A 13,891-nucleotide genomic window follows, 5' to 3' on the forward strand; every position below is an offset into this window, starting at 1 on the left:
AATGAATTGATCATGCTACGTATAAATTGGACTTGATTCTGGGCAGGCACGCACGGTTCCTGTGACGACTCAGAAACGAGCAGGGGGCATTGACAAAGGTAAGATGATGAGACAGAGTATAAGAGTTGCATGACGAAACAGAGTGCTTGCAGAAACGAAACCATCACCTGTTTCTAGTGCCACCGCAATTTCAAGGGGAAAGCGGCGCGCCGGCGGCAGCTTCCTTCTCCTGCTTTCTTTCATCTAGTTCTGGAGCGCCAGTTCACAAGTTTCGTCATACATTGCGCTAGCTACTTGGTATCGGAGGAGAATGGTCTTGGTTGTAATTTGGCATTCCAAATCGGTTCTCTTTTGGACGCTCACAAACACACAACACTGCTCTGCTCTGCTGGTTTAAAACTCCCTCTATCACAAAGTTTACGCGAATACATGTGGTACATCATGTGTTTTTATGTAAGTGGTGTAAAATTTTACTTTTAAATTATTAACTTTTTAACACATATATTCCACTATTTGTATAATGATATATAATGTACCATCTCGTGTGCTCGTTACATTGAAAAATCTTTCCTTGTCGATGGTCCAGTTTTTGAAAGATTGCAACTGACTTGTGCAAAGCAAAAGGCCTCATTAAAAGGACCGAACCAAACACGAGAAGTGCATATAGAGGCCCAAACCAAACACTACACAAGAAGACCAGGACAAGAACATGAGCTCTTTTCTCCTTTTGTTTTTCAATCCCGTCCTACAAAATAACTTTAAGCACCTATTGACCCAATGTCCTAATTTGTTACGTGTTGGTAAACATGGAGAAACACATGACGATTTCCTCTGTGACACGGCAAGAAACGGGATTGGTAGAATCGATTATCGTCAAATCTTAGAACATAAGCTAAATTCCATCAGCAATCTAGAAAATATGGAGAACTTTAAAGCTTAATTGATAATGGTATGAATGATTGTCAAAAGAATAATACTACAGAGACTAAATTTGTAAACAAAATTTTGAAAACTAAAAAACATAGAAGCTGATAGTTGGTTTATTAGTTAACGGTTGATAAATGTGCTCATTCTTAATGGTGACATATCATTTAGTTTGTAAATTTTGTCTATAAATTTAGTTTCTCTAATATTACCCTTGTCAAAATACAACCCTAAAGGTTGTTTATATAATCGTAACAAACTCTAACTTCCAAGGGAGAATAAAATAGCAAATTAAAAAATCCTAAACATTTCCTAAAATACCAAAAACATGGAATAAAAGTTTATCCTAAAAAGGTCTCAGAGATTAAAAACTAGATACATGTGATCAATAACGTCATTAACCTCAAGTGATGGTGTTGAGAAATAAATCGAACGTCGTTTATGGAGCTATCAATCCTCAAAAACCACCCCTTTTAGCCAACCGAATTTAGGATTTAAGAGTCAATGCTTGATAGATGATGTGTGAATGGTTTAGTAAAAATCTAAACATATTCTTTCACGATTAACAAATGTTGAATTTTCGAATTGTTAACCAGCTTTTTTCTGTTGAGTTCTAAACTCTACTTGACATTCCCCATGATCAAGCATTGCATTTTGAAGTTGGGAGCTTGGGGATCATCATAAGGAAGATTCAAGACAATGTTACAAGTTTGAACGAACGAAGAGGTAGAGAAGTTTGAAACCTTTCAAACCCAACACCAATTACACCACCCGACACCGCTCGACACCGCAATCAATGAACAGATACGGTACTGATGGCACATATACCTGGACTAAAAACATCTATGCCCCCTAGCCTTTTTAAGTGATGGATAGAAGAACATTTCAAAGTATGATGGTTCCATATCTTGTCACTTGACTAATTCGTGTATGAAGTTGTATTGAACGAGACATTTGGTCAATGTAGTAAATAATGTTATATGTGATCTTTAAATACATGCTTTTATGTTGTGGTCTTATACCGTCATGAGATGGTATTAATCACGGTTTTTACGTTGTGGTATTAGCCAACGATACATTCATTGGGATGAAGATATTGTCTCAGTTTAACTTTAAATACATGCTTAATGCAATCAAACTCATTTCCAAGGGATGATCATCTTACTACGTAAGATCTTCGATATTTCAAAAATGCAGGCAGCTTCACCTCTATCGCAAAAGTGCAAGGCAGCTGATCAGAACAAGTTACAAGAGATGGAACAACAAGTTCGACTCGTACCTGTCAGAGGCAAGTAAATTTTACATGTTTAATCCAAGTGTTCGCTTCCTTTCCTTCGGCTTCCTCAAACGTCAATCTTGAGCTACTTTTTCAACTAGAACAAACCAAGTTTTGAACTACAATTAAGCAATTGACTTACGCATATAAAATTCAAGCCATGATAGTAACGCATACATTATGAAGCAGAATCAAAATAAACATTATAAAAAAGTTGTAAACTTCAATATCGTAGTAGCAAAGTAAGCACACCGTGAGCTAGAACCGCCCAACGTCTCTAAGATTAGGAGGCCTAAAATTTAGAGGATGAGTTTCCGGGGTGGCCTTTTCGTCTTGTTTCCACATCTTGATTGTCTTGTCAGCTTCACAAGTAACCAGCCTTGTGCCAGTGACATCGTAGCAAAGAGCATAAATCCCAGCTTCACTCTCCAGCGAGCCCGGTTGTGCGATTGTTTGGGATTGCTGGAAGTTGTGGCCGCTCTTCCAATCCCAAAACCACAAGCTACCGTTGTCGCCTCCTGTAGCCATAACTCCATCTTCATTGACGGCCATCGCGTTGATAATGGACTTCTGTTGGGAGAGCATGTTGTGCAAAAACTCACCCCTCGGAAGGTTGAACTTTTTGATGGTGTTTGTTGAAGCCGATGCGAAGCAATTACCCCGATCTAGCTTAGGATGATGTGTCAGTGCTCGCACCGATTTCTTATGATGCGTTAAAGTTGAAAAGGTTTTTCCCTTTCTCAGGTCCCACAGCTTGACAGTTGTATCGTGAGACCCGCTAATAACTTGTGGATCCGTTGGGCGGGTGAGAAGGGAGCAAACTGTATCTTCGTGTCCAGTCAATGCATGAACTTGCACATTCTTGAGACGAACATCCCAAACACGGCATACGCTATCCCGTCCCCCGGTGACTAAAACGTCAAGAGTCGGATGGAGAGCCATGCTGTAGACGCCACTAAGATGACCGTGATACGAACGGATAACCTTGTTCTGTTCAAGGTCCCAGCATTTGACTTGTTTGTCATCGCCAGCCGAGAACAAATAGGGTTGCCTGGAGCTAACGGCAAGGCTTCGTATTTGCCCAATGTGTCCGGTAAGAGAAAGTTGTAGCGTCCCGCTTGCTACGTCCCATATTTTGATTGTCCGGTCTGCAGATCCTGTACAGAACCATCTGTTGCTTGGATCAAAAGCAACAGAGCGAACCCATCCTAGGTGGCCGCTGATGACCCTGTAAATCTTCCACGGGCTATGCCAAACGGGACGTGGCCAATTTCGGGCTAAATCCAGCGTTGTTGTTGAACACCTCTGATCACGGGAACGGGACGAACCAGGGGCAGAAAAAACCGGAGTGGCATCAGCAATATTAATCGGCGCCTTGGCCTTGGGGGTTGAAGATGGACTCAAAAACAAATCAGCGTTTTGATCTCCTTGGGTGCTTGAATGACTCCTAGCAGTAGTAGGATTTGGATCAAGGGGAAGAGCATTGGACGATTCATCGTGGTCGGCAGCGGGGTTTTGTCGATCAGCCGTCGGTTTAAGTCCACCGTACTCCATGCTTGCCTTGTAAGTCATGCGAATTTTTTTTGTCTGCAGGTCAGAAGGGGCCAGTTCGCTGCCATGGGTGGGGAAAAATAAATCGCCAGGTCTCTTTAGAGATTTAGAAATCAACTTTCCAAGTGACGACTCCATTGGCTTCTCTTGTTTCTAAGAAAAGTTGATCAACTCCTGTATATATAGTTTCCATTGGCTCCCACTGGGAAACAAACCCTAATTATACTCGGAATTGGAATCTAAAATAGTTTCCTGTAAGTAGTAGGATTCCTTCATAACTTAGGGTTTATATTAGGTTATTAATTATTACATATTACCTTCTCCGGGTTATTCTGCGAAAAGGAAAACCTAATTCCAAGTGGGAAAGTAAAGAGAACCCTAATTATTAAGGAGAGGGGAAAGGAATTAACACCTGTATTAGGAAATCTACTATCTAGGGTTAATTAACATTTTGGAATAAAAGTTTATCCTAAAAATGTCTCGAGACTGAAAACTAGATATATGTGATCGATAACGTCACTAGCTTTAAGTGATGGTGTTGAGAAATAAATTGAACGTCATCTATGGAGCTATAAAACCTCAAAATCACCCCTTTTAGCCAACCGAATTTAGGATTTAAGAGTCAAAGCTTGATAGATGATGTGTGAATGGGTTAGTAAAAATCCAAACATATTCTTTCACGATTACAAAGCTCTGGTAACTTAACAAATGTTGAATTTTCGAATTGTTAACCAGCTTTTTTCTGTTGAGTTCTAAACTCTACTTGACATTCCCCATGACCAGGCATTGCATTTCGAAGTTGGGAGCTTGGGGATCATCATAAGGAAGATTCAAGACAATGTTACAAGTATGAACGAACGAAGAGGTAGAGAAGTTTGAAACCTTTCAAACCCAACACCAATTACACCACCCGACACCGCTCGACACCGCAATCAAGTTCAGCTATGAACAGATACGGTACTGATGATACATATACCTGGACTTAAAACATCTATGCCCCCATGCCTTTTAAGTGATGGATAGAAGAACATTTCAAAGTATGATGGTTCCATATCTTGTCACTTGACTAATTCATGTATGAAGTTGTATTGAACGAGACATTTTGGTCAATCTAGTAAATAATGTTATATGTGATCTTTAAGTACATGCTTTTATGCTGTGATCTTATACCGTCATGAGATAGTTACGTTGTGGTATTAGCAAATGATACATTCACTGGGACGAAGAAATTGTCTCAGTTTAACTTTAAATACATGCTTAATGCAATCAAACTCATTTCCAAGGGATGACCATCTTACTACGTACTCTACTTAATTCGATATTTCAAAAATGCAGGCAGCTTCACCTCTATCGCAAAAGTGCAAGGCAGCTGATCAGAACAAGTTACAAGAGATGGAACAATAAGTTCGACTCGTACCTGTCAGAGGCAAGTAAATTTTACATGTTTAATCTAAGTGTTCGCTTCCTTTCCTACGACTTCCTCAAACCTCAATCTTTAGCTACTTTTTTAACTAGAGCAAACCAAGTTTTGAAGTACAATTAAGCAATTGAATTACGCATATAAAATTCAAGGCCTGATAGTAACGCATACATGATGAAGCAGAATTAAAATAAACATCATAAAAAAGTTGTAAACTTCAATATCGTAGTAACAAAGTAAGCACACCGTGAGCTAGAACCGCCCGACGTCTCTAAGATTAGGAGGCCTAAAATTTAGAGGATGAGTTTCCGGGGTGGCCTTTTCATCTTGTTTCCACATCTTGATTGTCTTGTCAGCTTCACAAGTAACCAGCCTTGTGCCAGTGACATCGTAGCAAAGAGCATAAATCCCAGCTTCACTCTCCAGCGAGCCCGGTTGTGCAATTGTTTGGGATTGCTGGAAGTTGTGGCCGCTCTTCCAATCCCAAAACCACAAGCTACCGTTGTCGCCTCCTGTAGCCATAACTCCATCTTCATTGACAGCCATTGCGTTGATAATGGACTTCTGTTGGGAGAGCATGTTGTGCAAAAACTCACCCCTCGGAAGGTTGAACTTTTTGATGGTGTTTGTTGAAGCCGATGCGAAGCAATTACCCCGATCTAGCTTAGGATGATGTGTCAGTGCTCGCACCGATTTCTTATGATGCGTTAAAGTTGAAAAGGTTTTTCCCTTTCTAAGGTCCCACAGCTTGACAGTTGTATCGTGAGACCCGCTAATAACTTGTGGATCCGTTGGGCGGGTGAGAAGGGAGCAAACTGTATCTTCGTGTCCAGTCAATGCATGAACTTGCACATTCTTGAGACGAACATCCCAAACACGGCATACGCTATCCCGTCCCCCGGTGACTAAAACGTCAAGAGTCGGATGGAGAGCCATGCTGTAGACGCCACTAAGATGACCGTGATACGAACGGATAACCTTGTTCTGTTCAAGGTCCCAGCATTTGACTTGTTTGTCATCGCCAGCCGAGAACAAATAGGGTTGCCTGGAGCTAACGGCAAGGCTTCGTATTTGCCCAATGTGTCCGGTAAGAGAAAGTTGTAGCGTCCCGCTTGCTACGTCCCATATTTTGATTGTCCGGTCTGCGGATCCTGTACAGAACCATCTGTTGCTTGGATCAAAAGCAACAGAGCGAACCCATCCTAGGTGACCACTGATGACCCTGTAAATCTTCCACGGGCTATGCCAAACGGGACGTGGCCAATTTCGGGCTAAATCCAGCGTTGTTGTTAAACACCTCTGATCGTGGGAACGGGACGAACCATGAGCAGAAAAAACTGGAGTGGCATCAGCAATATTAATCGGCGCCTTGGCCTTGGGGGTTGCAGATGGACTCAAAAACAAATCAGCATTTTGATCTCCTTGGGTGCTTGAATGACTCCTCGCAGTAGTAGGATTTGGATCAAGGGGAAGAGCATTGGACGATTCATCGCAGTCGGCAGCGGGGTTTTGTCGATTAGCCGTCGGTTTAAGTTCACCGTACTCCATGCTTGCCTTGTAAGTCATGCGAATTTTTTTAGTCTGCAGGTCAGGAGGGGCCAGTTCGCTGCCATGGGTGGGGAAAAATAAATCGCCAGGTCTCTTTAGAGATTTAGAAATCAACTTTCCAAGTGACGACTCCATTGGCTTCTCTTGTTTCTAAGAAAAGTTGATCGACTCCTCTATATATAGTTTCCATTGGCTCCCACTGGGAAACAAACCCTAATTATATTCGGAATTGGAAGTTTCCTGTAAGTAGTAGGATTCCTTCATAACTTAGGGCTTTTATTAGGTTATTAATTATTACATATTACCTTCTCCGGGTTATTCTGCGAAAAGGAAAACCTAATTCCAAGTCGGAAAGTAAAGAGAACCCTAATTATTAAGGAGAGGCGAAAGGAATTAACAATTTGTATTAGGAAATCTACTATCTAGGGTTGATTAACATGTTGGAGCTTCGGTGGACTTAACACTATTGGTCGTGTAAACGAGCAAACTGTATTTTCGTGCCTAAGCAATTACATGAAGTTGTACATGCTTGTGACGAACTTTTATTTTAGAAAAAATTTGTATCCGGTCCCTATTTATTAATGTTCATTGACTAAAATTTTATTAATTTTCATATTTTGATCCAAGTTTCTAACATTAATGTAATAATGAATTTACATGTCAATACATAATTTTTTAAAATAAAAGTTAATAATTAGTTTAGAATTTTAATACTCACACCTTTATTAAACTCCTAACTAATTTTCAATTCAAAACATTTCCAAAATAAATAAGAAAAATTAGAATAAGTTTGTACCCATTAGCTTTTTAAAAAAAATGTTTTCAATTTTTTTAATCTTATATGTTGTGACAACCCGTTACAAATTTTACGTTTTTATTTTATTTTAAAAGCATGAATTTACGAAATTGCCCTAGAGGCAAGGACTTTGACTTCCGTTGACCATCGGCTTGAGAGATGTGGGACATATTCTTTTAGCATATCCTCGTAGTACTCGTTGGTACGAACGTATAGGCGAAAACCGTTTGTGAGTCCGGATTATAACGATATAGTTACGGACGTTCGAAATTGGTTATTCAAGGTTTAGTTTTAATTAAATTAAATCCCCACTTTGTGGGGTGAAGCCAAATCAGAAATGAGGAAAGAAAGAAAAGAGAAAAAAAAGGGAAGTAGCCTTCCCATCGACCCACACCCACCGCAAGCTCCCATTTTCCAAGGCCGATTCCGACCAACTCCAGTGGAGTTTTTCGACGCCACCATCACCATCTTAAAGCTCTCATTCCCCTCTACAAAACTCACCCAAGAACCACCTTGATTAACCATGGTATATGACGGTTGGAGGCGATGAAAGTCGACGAAAATCTACGGTGCTCCGGCCACTCTTTTCGATTTTCTGGCAAATCGGCAAAGCAATGGCCGATGCCACCACTTAGGCTTTGTAGCCCATCATCCCAGGAGAAAAACCCAACGAACCTTGACCCCGTTAGACCACTGTAGAAGACGAATCGACACCGGGAAGCTTTAGGCACCCGCCGACTTTGTATGCAAAATTGACCATCTTCCGTCCACTTTTGGACTTCGTGGCAGGCGCCAATCATTCGAGATGCCTTGATGCGTGCACTAGAGAATCATAACGTGTACTTCAGGTGAATGGATCTTTTCCTTTTATCGTACATATTATTGATAGTTCCATCGACACTTTTAAATTGATTTAGGTATATTACCTTCATATAATTATTGTGAATGCTTGAAGTACTATATGAACTATGAATGGCTTGATCACTATTTAGGGTACGTAGGCAGTCTAACGAGACGTTAGATGCAGCCATAATATATTTGAGACAAAAGCCTGATTTGGGAAATTGAGTAATGCGAAGGAAATTGGTAAAGGCAAGTTTTAGTTTTGTGAATTAGTTAGTTAAATTAATGTTAATTGGGCTTGTCACGGATAATTATCCCTGAAAATAAGTAGTTCGGGAGTAGGGCGTTATTGATTGTACATTTTACACCGTATTGTATATAATTTAAAATACTACGACATGGTTGAGTATTTGATTGCATCATGGTATATCCATATGTATATTACTTGCACATAATTATTGTGAATGCTTTGAAGTGCAAAGGTGAACGCAGGACACCCAGGTAAGTTCAGGTGAGTTTATGGTATTAGTTGAATTGATGGAGTTATAGCATGACTACATTTATGTGTTAAGCAACTCCGATATTGTCGTACTGTTTGCCCATGAGTTGTACATATTATATTGAGATGCATTGAGAGCTCATAAACCTGCACCCCGGTATTAGTGCTCTCGCTCGTGGCCAGGGCACAGTCCTTCACGTGATGTTCACCTCCCGCACCTTACGCTCACCTTGGACTCAAGGTAGGTGCACATGCCTGTCGTACAGACCATTATAGGTGGTTCCGACTCGTAGGTGACCCACGATTATTCGCCCAGTTTTCACGTGATCGTAGCACTTGAGCGTACTTATTACACTCAGTCCTGTCATACAAACCACTAAAGGTGGTTCCGACTCGTGTGCAGGGATGTTTGATGAGCTATAGATTAAGTCGTATAGGTCACTATAGGTGACTCTCGACTTGTATACTAGCATTGATTGATAAGATATGGATACCTGCACCCCGGTATTAGTGCTCCTGCCCGTAGTCAGGGCACAATCCTTCACGTGATGTTCACCTCCAGCACCTTACACTCACCTTGGACTCGAGGTAAGTGCACAGGCCTGTCGTACAGACCACTATAGGTGGTTTCGACTCGTAGGTGACACGAGATTATTTACCCAGTCTTCACGTGATCGTAGCACTTGAGCGTACTTATTTACACCCAGTCTTGTCGTACAGACCACTAGAGGTGGTTCCGACTCGTGTGCAGGGATGATCAATGAGATATGGATAAGTCGTACAGGTCACTAAAAGTGACTCCCAACTTATGTGCTAACATTGATTGATGTGATATGAGTACAGTCGTACAGGTCACGTTAGGTGATTCCAACTGATGTATCATTTTATATCGATTAAGTTCATTTGGCCTACTTGTTAATGCATTGTAGAGTCTATGGACATGGCATACCCATGGTTTTGGCCATTTTTTTTAGCATGGGTGGATATATAGATATAGATAGATATATATATATATATATATATATATATATATATATATGTGTGTATTACTATTCTATAGAAAACAATAAGGGATTTATAGTGAGAGGTTATTACTGTTAGAAAGGTAATAGTTTTGGGAAGCTTGGTTTTACTGCTTACTCACACTTTCTGTTTTGTACCCCTCCAGGTTATAACTGCTAAGTCCGTATTGACGAGGATCTATGGCTAATCTTAGTATTGGTGTCTACTTTTAAGGGTATGATTCTTACTCACACTACTGCACTTTACTTATGCTTTGACATCGCGTGTGAAATGGGTTCGCTACTACTCATAGCTTACTCTGGTATTTAGACACTTTTAAGTTCAAATTTATTCACATTTTATACATTATCACACTTTATGGCTTCGTCACCTTCCAGGTGTCGGCTAACATAGCTCGATTTTGGGGTCCTAGTGGACATTCCGGGTAGGGGTGTGTCATATGTACCCATTCATGTAATTTTTTTCAAATTTTTAATCTTATAATGTAATCATTCTTAAATATATCAATTTGTTATATGTAAAATTATATAAAATCTATTCTTTCTTTTTTTCTAATTCATTTTTTTTTTCTAATCCATTTTTAAACTTATATGGGTGCATTTTTTTTTTTTAATTTGAGAATGTATTCATGTCAAGTTTAATCGAAGAAATTTAATAATGTTATTATGCCTAATATCTTTTTTTTTTTGTGATTTTGAAGAATGTACCCATGTTTTGGTACAAAATTTTTTTGGTTAATTTTGATGAATGTACCCATGTTTATATATACATATATATATATATGTGTGTGTGTGTGTGTGTGTGTGTGTACACACACACACAATAGTATAATTATATTTTAATATTTTTAATCCCACAAATTATGATTTTTTTATTTAAAATCTCATTAATATAAACAACTATAAACTTTAACTTTTAATTTAAAAAATATAGTAACATACATAGAAATAAATTATCACAATAATTTTAGGGATTTCTGTGACATCCCACATCGCCCAGGGGAGTGATCCTTATATGTATATTCTCATCTCTACCTAGCACGAGGCCTTTTGGGAGCTCACTGGCTTCGGGTTCCATGGGAACTCCGAAGTTAAACGAGTAGCGAGCGAGAGCATTCCCAGGATGGGTGACCCATCGGGAAGTTCTCGTGTGAGTTCCCAGAAATAAAACCGTGAAGGCATGGTCGGGGCCCAAAGCAGACAATATCGTGCTACGGTGTTGGAGCGGGCCCGGGAAGTGGTCCCCCCCGGGCGGGGATGTGACAATTTGGTATCAGAGCCTAACCCTGGTCGTGGTGTGCCGACGAGGACGTCGGACCCCTAAGGGGGGGTGGATTGTGACATCCCACATTGCCCAGGGGAGTGATCCTTATATGTATATTCTCTTCCCTACTTAGCAAGAGGCCTTTTGGGAGCTCACTGGCTTCGGATTCCATGGGAACTCCGAAGTTAAGCGAGTAGCATGCGAGAGCATTCCCAAGATGGGTGACCCATCGGGAAGTTCTCGTGTGAGTTCCCAGAAATAAAACCGTGAAGGCGTGATCGGGGCCCAAAGCAGACAATATCGTGCTACGGTGGTGGAGCGGGCCCGGGAAGTGGTCCCCCCCGGGCCGGGATGTGACAATTTTGATCAAAAATTGAAAACCAACAAGGTTTCAGTCAAAGAATATTCATAACTAGGGACCGCATCCAAAGTCCTCCTTTATTTTAACAAGACAATAAATTCGATCAAAGCAATATAATTAAATTTGAATTTGAGTGCATAGAATAGTGTTTTCCCTCAAGACTAGCCAATTATAAGTAATGCCCCTTACTTTAGAGTTTACCTCACTAGAGTAACATGTCAATAATTGATTGTGCAAGCGTGCCACAATTAAATAATGTTGTTAATTAATATTAATTTCTAATCGAGTGTGCAAGTGACAACGATTTTAAAAAAAAAATGTTATTTACGCACCTATTTTTACTTTTTACACACCTTTAATAATTTTTTATCATTAATCTTCTTCAATTTATTCGATTTGCCAGACAAAAATTGAAAAGGGTATGTAAGAAGTAAAAATAAGTGTATGAATAACACTACTTTTTTTTATTCCAAGAAATTAAATCATGTATAGAAATCGAGTCATGTGTATAAATCGGAATGTCTCGATTGATAAAATTTTGAATAAATTTAGGCCCAAATTAATATCACAAAAAAAATAAAGTGAAAATAATAAGAAAAAATTGGTCAACAAAATCTTTATACGTATTAATTCGAAACTATAAACCAGTTTTTTTTATTATTATAATTATTTTTACCTCAACATCAAATAGTCTCTATTATTATGGAAGCGTGGGCAACCATTGTGTAAGTAATTACTGAAATTAATTTGATGACGTATATCACAACGATCAGATCTCTCGTTTGGAACAAAAGGTATGCCAAGTATGCATGGTGGACGTCCATTCTAGGCCATCAATTATACTTAATAGAAAAAGTTCGGATGACAAATTTTTCGATGTAACAGTTATACCGTCATATAATGATATTATTTAATGAACAAGTGATAACATGTATGTTTATTATCAAAATTACACCTTAGGTCCACAATGCATCAATCATCACCAACAAAGTTGGATCCACATATGAACCAAGGTGTTGTATTGGGACCCATTGGAGGCTGAAAAGCACGTCAATGAAGCCCACCAAGTGTTTGAAATAATATATGCTCGATATACCTTGGTAAATCAAGCAGCACAAAGTCTTGACAACACTTAGCATATTGTTTCTTTCTAAATACTAGATTTTTGTAATTGTGACTTCTAAAGTTGGAATCGTGGATGCGCCTGTGATATCACTTGATGGATCCAGCGGAAGAGTTTACACTCTCAACGCTTGATCATTCCGGCCAATTAACTGTGTCTGGAGTTAGCTTCAAACAGGGTCGCAAAGATGATGAAAGCATGTTGAGAAAGAATTCAAAAACTTATCACATATGTTCCCCATCTGGTTGTCCACTCTCCACTTGGGCTGTCTGGCACCATTTGCCTTTATCTTCCAAATAATCAGGATTAACAGCTTTCATTTCAAACACAAAAATAATAATTCAAAAGAATCTAAAAAATATAAGTGATCATTTATCATAGTAATAGAAATGTGTTGAGCCCTTATATGACGATGTGAGTTCAAATTCTATAGATGACACACCCCAATCTAAAATCAAGGCGTGACAGCCAGCACGTCTTGATTTTAGATCGGGTTGTGTCAATAGGTAACTAATATAATATTCTAACAAAATCTTTTCTTTTTTTTTTTAATCAAATGTAACATTCATTACCAGCAACAACAAACTTTACAAAATCTATCGTTTGACAAAGAGATGTGCATGTTTGTTTTTTAATTGGTAGATAAAAAGGGAAAGAGATTACTTCCGGATCTCTTTCACCAAGGCCACTAGATCAAGTGATTTAGACTTTCCAAATTTCATCTAACGGCCAAAAATTATCACAGCTTTTAAATGGTCAAAACAAGTCGACCGTTAGATGAAATTTGATTTGATGGTTTTGGTGAAAGAGATCCTTCGATGGGATGTTTTGGATCCCAATCCCCATATCTAATCTTCGAATTATTATGATTAGCCCAGTGTCTCCTGGGCCACATGTCATTTTGTTGGGCTAAAAAATATGGTCGAAATCAGGACACAGTACATACTTTCATTCCAGACGTACACTGCAACTGTGATATACTGATATATGCCCCAGCTAGATAAAAGTCCAAATTATTAATGTGGTGCAGCTAAGCGCGAGCTGTTTTCTTCCTCCTTTTTCTTAACGTCAAAAGAAAAAAGAGATTGTTATTAGCACTTTAAAAATTTTATTCTATACGCCTCATAAGTGTATTTTTCTTTTCAATTATGGAAAATTTGGAGTGCCAAATGAGATTTTTAAAGTACTAATAACAATTCCCTTTTTCGATAACCCGAAAGAATCGATTACCGATATAATGCAAGGATGTGTTAGGATTGCACTG

The 13,891-nt window shown here is 39.1% G+C and overlaps 2 protein-coding genes across 2 annotated transcripts; both read right to left on the bottom strand.

Moving 5' to 3' along the window:
• Positions 1-2,458: 2,458 nt before the first annotated feature.
• Positions 2,459-3,889, bottom strand: LOC137730660 (protein pleiotropic regulatory locus 1-like). Its single transcript, XM_068469632.1, has one exon. It carries the CDS (start codon positions 3,887-3,889, stop codon positions 2,459-2,461), a length of 1,431 nt encoding a protein of 476 aa, XP_068325733.1.
• A 1,534-nt stretch (positions 3,890-5,423) lies between these two features.
• On the bottom strand, positions 5,424-6,854 carry LOC137730693 (protein pleiotropic regulatory locus 1-like). The gene has a single exon (XM_068469658.1). It carries the CDS (start codon positions 6,852-6,854, stop codon positions 5,424-5,426), a length of 1,431 nt encoding a protein of 476 aa, XP_068325759.1.
• Positions 6,855-13,891: the final 7,037 nt, after the last annotated feature.

The sequence above is a fragment of the Pyrus communis genome, chromosome 4 (assembly GCF_963583255.1).
Source record: "Pyrus communis chromosome 4, drPyrComm1.1, whole genome shotgun sequence".
NCBI classification, from domain to species: Eukaryota; Viridiplantae; Streptophyta; class Magnoliopsida; order Rosales; family Rosaceae; genus Pyrus; species Pyrus communis.